This window comes from Chelonus insularis, unplaced genomic scaffold (assembly GCF_013357705.1).
Source record: "Chelonus insularis isolate UGA/USDA-ARS -01 unplaced genomic scaffold, ASM1335770v1 contig_109_pilon, whole genome shotgun sequence".
Taxonomy (NCBI): domain Eukaryota; kingdom Metazoa; phylum Arthropoda; class Insecta; order Hymenoptera; family Braconidae; genus Chelonus; species Chelonus insularis.
The window spans coordinates 67663-82885 of NW_023276349.1; the positions used below are offsets into that span (position 1 = coordinate 67663).

General features: G+C 29.9%; 1 protein-coding gene across 3 annotated transcripts in view; it reads left to right on the forward strand.

Moving 5' to 3' along the window:
- Window positions 1-15223, forward strand: part of LOC118064799 (amyloid beta A4 precursor protein-binding family B member 1-interacting protein) — a 137517-nt gene that overhangs the window by 57077 nt on the left and 65217 nt on the right. Inside the window, exon 1 of one of the 3 annotated variants that reach the window (XM_035079700.1) lies at window positions 8971-9662. The exons of the other annotated variants lie outside the window; for them this stretch is intronic. Coding sequence (XP_034935591.1) covers window positions 9483-9662 — 180 coding nt within the window. The 5' untranslated portion in view covers window positions 8971-9482. Of the gene's footprint in view, window positions 1-8970; window positions 9663-15223 lie in introns of those variants that run through there. 3 annotated transcript variants of the gene reach the window in all.

The window sequence follows — 15223 nt, forward strand, 5'->3', positions numbered from 1 at the left end:
ATAAATAATTGAAAATTACCATCCGTCTTAAGAGATGGGTAAGCAAATTTTTCGGTTTGCATGATCCGTATCTATAATATATGTACATGTCGTTAAATGAAATTCAATGCAAAATTGAGTTTCTGCAAGGATAAATAGTAATTAGTTAAGATTGGTGAGTAAAGTGTTTTGTTACACGACAACTGTTGGTCAATCGTTAAGATGCAATTCGCATGCATGACAATGCATCTATCTTGAATAGATACGAATTAGTGTCTCTTAATATTTTTTTGGCTCATTATTACAAACGAATTCGCGTGTTGTATAGAAGCGCGTGCGGTCGGCTCGCATGTACTGCTCACTCATCAGATAATGAGAAGAAACCTTAGGAACTTGTGAAGAGAACTGGGTGAAGAGAAAGATAAAAGAGAGAAGAAAAACGAATAAAGGAGTCCATGAGGGCTGTGCACGTGCCTGCAGAAGGGCAGCTGCACACTTTAGGGCATCTTCTCTTTTCTCGTTCTTTTCACTACACTTCATTTTGATGCGAGTAACATGATACCTGCTTCCGTATACCCAACTATCCTTCTTAGCCCCTATAGACTCTATCATTCCATTTATTATTAATCGAAGCAATATCCTAAGATTTCTATCTCAATTTCTATTTCAAATTATAGCTTTCAAAGTCGATAAATTATTAGATGCATACTCTCTAGAGATTTATAAATATTCATAGTTTTCATACACATGAAGGTATATTATTTATTTAACAATTATTCACGAGATTCGTGATTTTGCAGAAAAATTTTCTGCGTGGAAAAATAGTACTTTGCATTAACTTTGAAGTGAAAATAAATAAATGTTATATAAATAGTTGAATAATTATTTTTAATGATACTATATATTTATCTTTATTTATATAAAGCTGAAAAATATTATTTATTATGCAATATAATTATTTTATTGCAGTAATTAATTTGAAAGAAAGATATTTTATTAATTATTTATATTTTTTATTTTAACTTAAGTTGAAATACTCAACACTGGAATAAATCATGGATACAGTGAAGATGCAAAAAGATCTTTGGATCATGATAAATAATTCTTGCAATAATAAAAGTAAAAAAAATTGTTTAATTGCAAACAATATTTGGAAAATATTAAATTAAAGTAAAGAATAATCTTATGCTAAAAATGTTTCTAATTAATTATTTAAATTAGTTATTTTACAGTCAGTTTCTGTTTTTTTTGTTCTGGGTACTTTAGCTTGCTAAAAATAAACATTTTCATCATACTTAGCAGTGAAATCTCTTCATAAAAATAATCGTGATTAGCATAAAACTAGCACATGGCAAAGGTCCCTTGAAAAATTGTGGGCAACATGAAACTTTCTTATTTAAATTATAAGCCTTGCTAAGAGCACGGTCAAAATTTTAAGTACAAAAGTGAAAATTTTTTTTTCGTCTCTGCAAAATTTGCCATCTAAAGAACTATTATTTTTTTTTCAACATTCTATTTATCCTTTCATGCTAATTGATAACAGTTTCTTGATTTAATCCACTTTATAAAAATATCCAGATAAAAATTCGTCAATTTTTAAATAGCACAGTAATGTTTCCAAAAAGTATCTCTCGTAGATACATTTCAACTTTACGCTTGTCAATTTTTCCAATTAGTTCTACACTTCAAAAATTGTAAAGTCAAAATTACCCTCAAGTATTTTGGGCAAACCAAGGCCAGCCCACAAATGTGACAAGAAATAATCATCTCGGGGTAAAAATGATTCTAAAAATTAATTTTAAATATTACTTGACTTCTGACAAATTCAGTCATTATTAAATTGAATATGAAACATTTTTTTTTCCTTATATGTTCGATTGAAGTGTAGTAATACAAGGTATTATATAATTCGTGCAAAGCAACTTTATAATCTCTACGAAAATAAGATTCGATAAATACTTTCTGAGAAATGAGCATTTAAAGTTGGCCAATCACGTGTTAGCTGTCACCAACAAGATGCTAAGCATTGCACACTGTAAAAAACAATCCTTTTATTTTTTCAGGTAAATATCTTCACTCAATAAAATGACAATGACAGCTTGTAATTAGAATTTGTGAGCAATCAGGTTATTTTATAAATATAAAAAACAATAACTATTCTTTTAAAATTTACGAAAGATAATTCACAAATAATAAAATCAAAAAAAAATCGAAAAGCAGTCAGAAAATTTCTGATTATTATAAGGAGATGATTATAAAAAATAAGAATAATTTTACACAAATTAGTTTGAAACAAAAAATTAGTGAAAAATTGACAGTAATAATTCTGCATTTTCTCCAGTGATAAAAAGATGAAAGAATATTTGTGGAGATTAATCGCACCTCGTTACCTAAATTACAATGAAGACATTTAAAAAATTAAATAAATGTTAATGATCGTAATAATAAAGTGATAAATGCGTCATAATAATAAAGAACAAAAAATTGAAATTTTTATTAGTAACTGCCCATACTTATAAAAGTCAAACTCATAGAAGAAGTTATAAATTCGTTCATAAAATATAAAGACTCTTTTCCAGAACGATAAACATAAAAGTTAATCATCTCACTTACGTCTAAGTACCAATTGGCGAAGATCATTGTGGTTGACGCGCAAAATTAGTTTGACATTAATTTAAGAAGTGCTCGAGATTTCCTCGAATAAGTAGACATTAATATTGCAATATTTCTTATATGATAGGTATCATAGTGAATATTATTCCTCCCCTGTTCGCTGATAGTATTCTCTGTAAGAGATATTTATAAGCTCTGCAGTAATACTGAAGAAGGGATATTTATCTTGCAAGATCGGCCACGCGTCCTGTCTACCATCTGTTGCGTTAAGTTTGGCTAATGGACGCTTAAGACTTTTCTGATGAGTACAATTTTTTTTTACAAAAATGTTTCATATTAAATTCGTTACAATACAACGGATTAAAGTAAGAAAATGACAAGTAAATACGCCACCTGCAACGCCTTAAACTTAAGGATTTAATTAAAGAAGAGTTAATGCCCAGTAAATTCTTATAAATGTCATCTTTATCTGTGAAAAATTCAAAATGTCGATTTGCAAGTATAAAGTTGATCCAAAATTATTAGCTTTTGGGGTCGTAAAAAAATCCAAGTGTATATGTAATGTAGGAGCAAAAGATGTAGAATGAAAAGAAGAAAGGTACAAAAGTGGCAGCTGCCCCTCGGTGGCCATGACCAGCACGTGTTTCTTTGAGGCAGGTGGTTGGCGTTGTTAAGCAATCGCCTCCCCCTCACGCGCTGAGATTTGTACGGCACTCGAGAAAAGAGTATATATAATAGAAAGGATACAAAAAAAATTCAAGACGCAGTTGAAAAAAGGAAAGGGAAAATTATTGGATGCTATACTTAAAAGTGAGGAAGGAAAAAAGTTGAAGGTAAAAATCATAAAGAAATGAAGAACAATTTTATAATAAGTTTGCCAAATTTATAATTTTTCAGTTAGTAATTAACTAATGGTGAGAAAGAATGAAAATAACACTGATTGAGATCTTGAATGGATTTTTGAAGCAAAATATTTTTTTATCGAATACCAAATTATTGTTATTCATGGTAATTTTATAATAGATGTGTTTGGCGAATTTGATAAGTATATGTGTAAAATTGACAATTGCTGTGTATATTGTATTTAGAATAATGAATAGTTTGTTCAAGATAATTTTTTTATCTTGAGATTCATCTTCATAGTTAATATTAAATTCATTTTTATAATTAACTAACGAATTATTTCAGTTTAAAATTAAGTTATATTTTATACCCTCATGAGTAATAAATTACTAGTTTGAAAAATAAAAAAAATTATTGTAATTAATAAGAAATGTGATTTGTTAGCATTATTTAAATTTATGGGGAATTTTCCCCAGCAAGTAAATTGAAATAATTTTAATAACATGGAAAATGTAACTTGATCATAAATTAAACTAAAATCTTATAAATATGTCAGTGAAGTTAATATTCGCTGCTCTTATACCAATTAACTTGCAGAACATTTATAACACGCAATAATAAAGTTTATCATAATAGAAGATTTCCTCACACTTTTTCAAAAAATACTTCTGTTTATTAATTTTGATTTAAAATAATGAAAAAAATTCGAATAAAATCAAGTTAATATCCTACTCTAAAATGATATCAATAAAAATCTAGAACTTGAGAATAAAAAATTTTATTGATATTTTAAATTTCAATTATCGAATCAATTACCATAATTTACTTTCATATCAAAGTACATTTCATCCTACCACAAAAATGACCAAAAATTATTAGCATGATGTGAAATTCCAAAAAATATCTTTATACTTGTTAGAATTGATAAATGATATTCAAAATGGTGTTTTAATTCCAGATAAAATGATTGAAACACTAGTCCAAACTCAGATTTTCTTAATTATCTCATGAACTATATAAAATATGAAACAATTCCAAATGAAAATTAAAGATCAGTCAATTTTACACAAGAAAGATCATCAAACTTGATTACCTATCTCTCATAGTCCAGCTGCAAAGTGATGATGAAGATAAAAAATTGATATTTAGTGTTTTCCTAACAACCGAGTTTTATCTATCATCTGATTTCCTCACTGTAAAGCTCCAGCAATAGCTAAATAGTTGATACCTTCTAGCTAGGGTGATTCAAAAATTATCTGAGTGTGACATATGAATCCCACTAAAAATAATCACCTAATTATAATCCATCCAATTATAATCGTGCTGATTAGTAATAAGACAGTCTAATAATCTAGTTTACACCTAGAAAAAAAATGAAAAAATTAAATTAAAAGTGATTCTCTAATGTAACATTAACTAAGGCTTTTCAACAGTTGATGTAACAAGCTGCATAATACAGTGAGTGAAGTGGTCATAAAAATAGACCTAAGATGCCCTAACTTATTTATACCAAAATAGTGTACCTAAAGCTGCAGAGAAAAAACGGAAAGAAAAATATGAGTAGGGTGATCATGGTGGGAAGAGGTTCTGGGGTGTTGAAGGAGGTTGAGAAGAATTACGACGAGCAGGTGATGGCCGGAACGATCGTGACCGGTTTCATCGAGAAGGAACATCCCGCAGTTTACTGTCAGTTAATAATCCGCAATAAGTAGCCAGAGCCTTAGAATTTTACTATAAATCTTGCGTGTGGAATACGAAATTATGATATGTCGATATTAAAATGAGTGTCGTGGTATAGTTGAGCAGGTGTATCTACTACTGATTCTACCCAATCTGCTTTTTGTTTTTTACCCTTTGCATGATTTGTCTTTATGGAATTTCTCGCACATTCTATATTATGGTATCCAACCTCGAGAATTGTAAATTACTCTGATAAGTGCTTACAATTACACTAACCATTTTTTCATAATCATTGATTGCAAATATAGAGCAGATGTTGGGTAGAAATGATGTTTATTTTCACCTCATCTATTTGATTTTTTTTTGGGATATTTATGATGAATTAAGTGAGAAGGAAGAAAAATAATGCGTAAAATGACTCTCCAAAATATTCTAGGCCATTAAAAAAAAAATTAAAAAGAAACTGTAAAAAATTTAATTGCTAGGATGATAAGTATAACAATGATGACAATGAATCTCTAGATTTCATCAATGAAAAAGAAAAGTTAGGCTTGAAAAATGGATGTTAGTGTTGAAATATTTGATGGAAATAATGAACAAATAAAGTTATAAATTCTCCAATCATTCCTGAATGACAATAAATATTTCAAAATAAATAAACTAACATCGGTATGATGGATTAAAAATTGTCCCAAGATGTAGAGAATTAATGCAGAAGCATATACTTTGAACATCTTGATAAACATAATTGATGAAAACATTCTTTGACAAAATATATTTCATCAACTATGTTACACTGGTAAAGATTTAGAAAAAAAATCATCATAGAAATTACCATAAATTTTTTTCCATCTAGCAGCATCTAAAAAGGCTACATAAGAAATACTTTCCATACATAAATGATGATCGATTGTGAGGTTTTTTGGAGATTTGGATCTACAAGTTTGTTATTCTCGAGCTCATTAATAGCTTTAAGAATGGAGATATGAAGAACTTGACATCCATAGCTGGAGAGAGATTACCTTTTAGAAATAGTCTAACAACAAAAAGACACATGACATGAGAAAAAGCACGTGCAGGTTCAAAAGTACATCAAAGGAAATGTTTTAAAGTTCGATTGGATCATCTCTCTTGAAAGCACAAACTCTAAAAGAGGGGTGATGGCGATGAATATAAAATAAAAAAGAATATATATTTTTCTTTTATTCTTATACTAAATCAGGTCCATGAATTCGTCTTTCTTGGTTGAAGCGCAGCAGCAACAGTTGGCGATGAAGAAACATCTGTCGCTTGTTCGCGCATGCGTATCCCTCAGGTAAAACCTGCATTACAGGGATTCTCAATTTTCTGCCTTCTTTAGTTCATGTCCGAGTATTTTTATTCACACCATGAAAATACCTTGAATTCTTGTTTTATAATCTTCTTTTCCAGGTTTTATCAATTTTATTCGCTATTGAGTTACACATAAGCTTCATAATATTTTTTACGAGACATTGGACCTGTTTTGAACACACGATGGATGATTATAATAAATTATACCAAGTAACACGTGAGTAACATAGAATCAGAAGTCACGTGCTTATTTGATTCGAATAACTATACACGTTTCACAGGTCTTTAACGATGTGGTTATCTTAACTAGATATTTTTTTTTTCTTTTTTCCCAATTTTTTCTTCTCTCCTATCTTGACTAGACGTCCCTTTTTTATCAACAGCTTCATATGTACCTCTAGAATCATAATGAAAATGATTGTAACAATGTTATCATGTATTTACCTTATTGATATTAATTTACTCATTGTGTTGGGGGAAAAAAAAGATTTACCACAATAGAATGTTGATCAATTGACATGACAATAATAAAATAAAATGCATATTGCGTGCAAAATAAAATTGAACTGGGTGATTTGAATCGTTGAGTAGATGTGTGCAGGTGACTCAGGCTAAATTAAATTATAGGTGAGATCAATTGCAGGGATTGACTCCGACCCCTCGTTACTTTCATTTATGATGTAAATGTGACTTGGTTACGTGAACTTTGTATTACTCACTGTAAATACACACTCAATACATTCAACCAACTGCTGTACTTTTTTTTTTATTTTGTTCTTTCAATGTATACAAAGAAAAAGTCAATTTTTGGGTTTTTGCTACAAAAGAATACATTATTTGTGATGTTTTGTAGCAAATTTTTTCAACCTTTTCAATATTCTATTCTATACCATCTATTAATGTGGCTAAATAATTTTCTAAATATATACGGAAACGAGCAAAATATCTATATTTATTGCCAACTGTTGCAATAAAAAGTAAAAAATAAATGTGGTTTATAGATATTCTAAATCAGCTATTGGTAACCTATGATTACCAATGTAAAGTATGAATAAATATTCAAATATAAAACTCAGAACAAATAACTGTGTAAGATATTTTTTACGTTTTTGTCGAATATTGATAAGCAACGAGTTTGAAAAAACAACAAGAACAACTATCTTCTATTAATCAGCATGATAAAGAATTTCAATCAATATTTAATCATCATTTTGGTTGGAATAAGAATAATTTAAGTCTAGAAAATAAAACTTGTCGAGATAATTTGTTTAAGAAAAATTGATAATAAAACAGAAACTGAACATGAAAATGTTGATCAAGGATATAAATTTATTATTAATCAGAGAAAGGCAATTGATGTGAAGGACATGAAGGAGTACCAAGCGTCCTTGATAGTGTTTCCTCAACACTAACACCTCGAAAGTGTTGTCACCATTCTGAGAATATATTTAGCATTATAACAAGCTATAAATTAGCAAAATGAAGTCATCCCAAGGTTCAAAAGTCCTCCAACTTGATTTGCAATCTTGACAACACTCATGATGATCATCTGGTCGATCCGTTATACTGATAGACTGGCATTCAGAAAAAATGATATCTACTAACCCACAACTGGTTATTTGTCACTAGATGTTGATGCATAAAACTGACCAACCTCATTAATATCATCACTATCACCATCATCATCATCTAAAAATGTTTGGTGATCATTCATTCAAGTCCAATGGGTGTGGATCCAACGATTGAGATGGTTTAAGATCTAGAAGTCTCTGGACCAGGTGTTTGATAGCAGCCAATGCAATTTTGAGAGACACTGCGTATCTGTGCCGAGCGCCACGCGACCGGGTCGTCCGGTCGTCGGAGCCGGCTGCCGGGTGTTGTTGAAATCAACGTGGTGGGGCTCCTTCGACCGCTATAACTGAGGTTTATGCTTTCAGTCGACTCTCGGCACTCACTGCGTCGAGTCTGAGATTATTCCGTTTAATTAGGTCTTTCATTAAGATCGACACGTTGTTTCTGACTCAGAGCTCACAAACGACAGGTGAGCGACCAAACAGTACCCTTGTCAATACCAACAATAAGACCACTAGAAGGTTGGTCAGACGATTGGTGCGACGAGGGTGTGGAGTGTCGTCCTCGGAGCTCCAACCAAGCGTGAATAGACTTTTTACGATGTTGTGATGATCAAGGGTCAGGGACGGAGTTCAGGAAAAACTTGAGAACAGATTTAATAGAGCAGTCATTGAACTTTAAACTTAGTGACAATCTTTATGAGAATAAAATAGCCATTCGTTGGCAACTGACCATTTAGATAATGATAATGTTAGACGTAGTTATGAAAAGTTAATTGATTCATTAATTAAAAAATGGCATTAGATTTATTAGGAAGTGAGTTATAATAAGTCGTCAGCCCTTCGTTATTATTCAGACAATATAATAAGTATGCTCTTGCTTTATTGCTTGGTGAAGAAGATCAAGTGATCGATCATTTCGGTCGATAACCTGAGAAGTCTCACGCCAGGCTTGTTGACTTGATTAAAGACTATTATCTATCAGCAAAAATCTAGAATATAATAAATATGCAAGTGATTATTTGAAAATCAAGATTAAAAGAGCTGTGAAAAATAAATAATGGACACTGAACTGGGAAGTAATCGAACGGGATATTTTAAGTACATAAAAAGCAAGCAAGTGAGTGAAGTAATGAATAAGGAGGAGGCCAAAGAAAACAAGTGAAATAAACAGATGCAGGAATTTCCGACTGGCGCCAAGGCGGTCGTAGGAGAACAGAAAGAAATCGAGCAACGGAGAACGGAGTTAAAAGACACGTTGCGATAAAGAGAAATAATAAAGAGTCTATGGTTGTAATACGGGCCTGGAGCTCAAGAAAACAAGTCTTTTGGAACGCTACAATTCGATGAATCCAAGTCACTGTGAAGATTATTTTTAACCACCTTTCGACCCATTTCGTTTTTATTTCCGAACATCGTCGTAGTATTTTTGTTCGTTCTCACCAGTTGATACGAACATTCACAATGCTCTGTGGTTCATTCAGAAGGAAAAAGCATCATCCTGGTGACGAATATCAATTGGTAAAATCAACCATCATACCAAAGATCATATCTGATAGTGACATCTACCAAAATAAAGTCATCAAGTGTCGGGAAAAAAATTCCAAGTCTCACAAGTTTCTTGGGAAGAGCTTTCATAAAACGGTAAGATGAAGTCATTATTAACTGCATTTTCCTTTTTGGAGTGCTAAAAAAATGTTTATATATTTCATATAATTTTGATATTACATTTAAGCCAAGTATTATTATATAAAAATACCAACAGTATATTTAAGTCAGAAGTGCACTTTAATGCCTACAATTTTGGACTTGAAACAAGGCGACTGGGGGTTCAATCTTGTTTTTGTCTCGGTGGTTTTATTTAAGTCTAAATCCGGCGCCGAGGCGCCCACGAGCTCTCTGGTCCAGGCGGCCTGTAAAGCTTCACAAACGCGATGAGAAGCTACAGAGTATAGAGGTAAACGAGGGAGAAAGGCGATAGAACGAGCAACGGTGCTGTGTTGCTTCTGTTGTGGCCAACCGCGAGTGCTTCACCATATATGGTGCCTTTCGGAACATGTTGAAGCACAACAACTTCCATTAGAAGCCCTTTGTTATGTCCTTATATTTATTTTTCTTGTTTTTGCAAATTTAACTCTTTAACTTTTTTAAACCTAATGTTTACAAAGGGACACTTTACAAGCCGTCTGTATCCCGAATATATATAGCGGGCTGGATTACTTGAAATACGGAGCCAAGCTTTAAGGTTTTTTTTTCACGGAAATAAATTTCTCACACATGGGAAAATGAATTTTATTTCAACGTGTTTGCATTTCAGCGAGTATTTTTTTTCTTGTTGTTTTATGGTGGAGACGTAGAAGTACAATTGAGTGATATTTTTTAAGACGAAACGAAGCGAGAGAAAAAACGAAGAAGAATGAAAAGACGTCTGAGGGTGATGAAAATAAATGATAAAAGAATAAGACGTGAAAGCATAACGAGGGCAATCCTCATGATGCCCCAGGCCGCAGCAGCTTTCGTGGTGATTTTGCTGGGATGAAATTTGGCCGCGTCGAGAGTTCGCGGTTTGTGCCAACAGAGTGAGGATAATAAGGAAAAAAAAACGTAAGAACAAAAACGGAAGGATGAGCACACCTTTTCTCATAGCAATTTGTGTATGCCCGGACTGTTTTTTACAGTATCTGTAAATCTCTTTTAGTTTCCTATATTTTTTTTATTCTCTCGTTTAGTTTTTTCGTTGCAACTCTTTTCGCGACTCATTCGTAAGACTAAGTCAAGCTTATACTTTTCATCGCGAAATATCTTTCTACATTCCTACAGCAAACTCGTGCGACCACAAATTTCTTTTTACTCTTTTCCTCCTCTTCATTCTTTGTGGTTTCTCGTTGCTTCAAGAGCACACTCAAGATTGCTCTGAAGTTTCTTTTCAACTTTGCAAACATAATTATCCGTTACTTATGAAAAGTTTATGATGTTCATATACATAAAAAATAGTTTTGAATATTCGGGAAATATGGTTTTAATACTCTTGGAAAAACTTATTCATATGAAATGATAGGATTATATTAATAATATAAAAGCGTTATGGAATATTTTCTTTTCAAACTTTTTACAGTTATATTGAATCTGAAGGTTTTGAATATCTCAGGAGTTTAGTTCTTCTTTTAGCTTTTATCTTATGTCATACAAGTACAGATATTAAACAGTTTTTTAAGAGTATTTTATGCAAAGAATTTTCATTTTCTAGTCGGGAAAAGTTTTTTGAATTATTATTTATTGTTTGTTATTCATTCATTTTTTTTTTGTTTTCTAAACAATTTTTTGAAATTGTTAGTGGAAAAAAATTTTTACTTTAAAAGCCTTTTGAGGGTAGAAGAGACTAGGGCAATATGACTTCCTGCTTCAAGATAAACCTTCTAAAAAAATGATTTCCTATCGAAAAGTGACCAAAAGTTTACTGCCTGTGTTTTGCATCTAATTAGAGTTTTTTATGTTCGCAAAGTAATTGGTTTAATTTACCGTTATATGACATTGACTTAATTTCCAAGAATTCATGAAATAATTTAAATGTCTGATATTTAAAAAGAAATATATTGGGTTTTTTTTAATTAATATTGTAGTAAATTTTTAATCTAAAAATAATTAGAAAATCATGATTTTCAAGTATTTTTACAATCAACTTTTATTGACAGTTTCTTAACGGTCAAAAAACATATGTCTTGAAATGACAGGACAAAAAACTGAATATTAGTTTTCATCACTACTTAAGCAGGTTTTTTGCATTAAGCAAAATTAAAGATTAATCTATAATATTTTTGAAAGTAATAACTTATAATTGGAAGAAATCAAGTTTATTTTATTAATAAATTTCATTGTTTAATTTAGCAATATTAAATGTCTAAACTTGAGTTAAAAGTTAGATTTGAACAAAGAAGATCAAAAGTTTCATAATTTTGCAATAAATCAATTCTAGTGGTAAAGTTTCATTCTATATAAAATATTGTCATTTATTTTTGAATTAAATTTTAACATAGGTTTTCCCCATACTGTACTATTAGTCGTGGAATTACCTCCTTAAGAATTGGCAAAAGGCAAAATGAAATGGCTTACTTGAAGTATTACGTAAACGAATAAGAATAAAAATTTTTAAACTGTGAAAAATACAATTTAAACCTTTGTATATTTATTATAGATAATATAGATTATTAAAATTCTTAAAAGGTTCGTCTTGCCCTAGTTTTCTCTATTCCCACGCTATTTATCCTTTTTACGTAACCAGAATGTAAAAATATAAACAGAACACTAAATCTTAAAAAACAAAATACCAGAACACTAGAAGAAAGCTATCTGCTTGAATGAAATCGTGATAATTTTAGTTCAATTCGGACTTTTTTCCCGATGTTTATGCTTTTTCAACTTTTTTTGAGTGACACTTTAAAAGTTTCCATCTGTCTTTGTAAGTATTTCAAATTTTCCACTATCTATGTCAAATAGTCTTTGGAAAAAAAATCTGTGATAGATAGACAATGCAGACACTAAAGTGATTCCATAAAATGTTCCATTTTTACGATTTGCGTACAGAATACCAACAATTGTGAAAGCTGTGAGAAAAATTTACACGTTAAATGGTGTTAATTTCATGATTAATTGATACAATTGAATTATTTGTCTTCATTAATCTAAAATAAATTCTAAATATTATGCTAGTATTATTCGTGTGGCAGAGTTATTTTGAATAAAAATTCATCCAATAGTACAGTCTGTAAAGACTCCTAATTACTTAGAAATATTTTGGATTACTTTAAATAATTCAAAAAATATTCTTAAGATATACCAAGAAGATAGACGAGGCGAAAGCAAATAATTAATGAACAAATAATTTCAAACAAAATATGAGTAAATGTATTTGTTTTAATTAACTAAACTTGGATACATGCACGAAAAAAATTTTCTAGGATTTTTTACTAGTCAATTTAGAGTAAAATTTACTAGCAAAAAAAAATTAAAAATTACTAGTTTTTTTTTAGCAAACAAATTTAAGAAAAAGTAATATTCTGGTTGGTAAAAATTACCAAAAAATGGTAAAAAGTCCTATGTTGGTTAATTAAAATTTCTAAAAAAAATTCATAAATTCATAAATGTATTTTCTGTTCAATATATTCATTAAAAATATCCTTATATCCTTATACTAATATTGAATATTGAATAGAAATTGAATTCCTGAATTTATCAATTTTTTTCTCGAAATTTTTACCAACCAATATAAAACTTTTTACCATTTTTTGATAATTTTTACTGAAAAAAAAAAACTAGTTATTTTTGTGAAACCGAAAAACTAAAATAAAATATGAAAGTAATACTCTAATCCAGTATACTCATTAATTTGACATATTTTGCGAAAAGATTTAAATCTAAAAAATATAATTAATCATTTAAAATGCTCAACAACCTGCTCTGATTAAGTAACATTTCTTTAATAATATTAAAATTAGAGAAAAAGATTAAGTACCAATTATTGAATATTTTTATCTGGAAATTAATTAGATAAAATGTTATTAAAAGATTAAACCTTTGATTATGTTTTAAAAATTCAATATAAACCGTTCCTTTTAAATGAATATTATATTTGCAGCGAAGCATATTTCTTAACAGTTAGATTGAATTTCACAAAGTGTGGTTACCATTAACTATCAAGAGCGTTATTGACCGAGGCCATTTTCTACCGATCTCTAACTTAATCCAAATATATTGGCAATTTAATTCACAGTAAGAGGGTACATTAAAGCGTTATTTGTAGTTACGGAAACTGCTGAATCATTAATAAAATAATAGTAATAAAGTATCTATTCGGCATAGTGCACAATAAAAGATATCTCTTACTGCCACGTACAGCTAAGATAATTCATTAGATGTGAGATAAAGATTGGAAGAACAACTTTTGCAATTCCGTTCTTCGATCAGAGCAATTCGTTTCAATCATTAGTGATATAATCCTCCTCCTTTTCCTACTACTTTTTTTTTATTCAACATCATTGAAACAAGAGTAAAATGATGCTCAACACATTCCCACACACTTTCGATTCATCTCAGCGCCAACAGCGGTATACGTCTTTTAATTATCACAAATAAGCGAGAATGCGTTCAACATCAACTGTTAAATACTTCATTGAAGCTTACCAGTACATGTTTATTATATCAATGTAGACTTAACAAATTAGTTAGATAAATTGGCGGAATTAATTGATTAATAAAACCATTTTTTCAAATTTTTTTATTTTTGTAACATTCAGTCAAAAGAAAAGTAAATTATAATAAATGGAGAGTTAATATCCTTATTCAATTTTTAAAGCTGGATTATCAGTGAAATGTGATTTGAAAATGGTTTCAAATACAAAATAACTGATCTCAATAGCATCACAATATGTATGTATTAATATTTTTAGCGTATTTTTAATAGCAGAGATGAATTTTAAAAATTTACACATTTTGAAGTGTGCAAAAATATTTTTAGTATAATATAAATAAATTCTAAATAATTTTGTAGTGAAAATTTCAATATCTTCATCTTTAAAGACTTTGAAAAGTAAAAATCAGAATGATTAAATTTAACATTAGTTTTTAAGAACGTCACTGAATTATTGCTGAAACTAAAGTACTAAATGTACATTGAAAAAAAATTTTATGCTAAGTAAATAATTTATCAAAATAAATATTTAATGTGTATAACTTAATAAAATCAGATTGTTTATATCAATAATGAAATAAAAATATTCAAATAATTACTAGAAGAGATTTTATAAAAACCTAGAAAAAGAGATAATGATCTTCAAGAGACTGAACAGATTTTCATTTAACCTAAATAGTTAGAAACCATTGGAAAAAACAATTATACAGCGAAATAGACGAAAGCTCCAAGCTTATAACATTCCTTTATTTGCATCAGAGGTCAATAATATACACTTTAATGCGCAGAGAAAAATGCACTGTAAAAATTACCGTCAATAATGATAATTTGGTGACACTCCAGTGTGATAGAAAAAATTACCATATGTATTCTAAAAATTACTGTACTGCTAGTAACTTTTCTAGTCATTGGTAAGATTGATAGAATTGTTACACTAAATTTCTCTCCATGTATGGATGTAATACATCCACCAAGACCTAGACATGGAAACAGTCCAGGAAACAATAGGCAGATTAAGCTT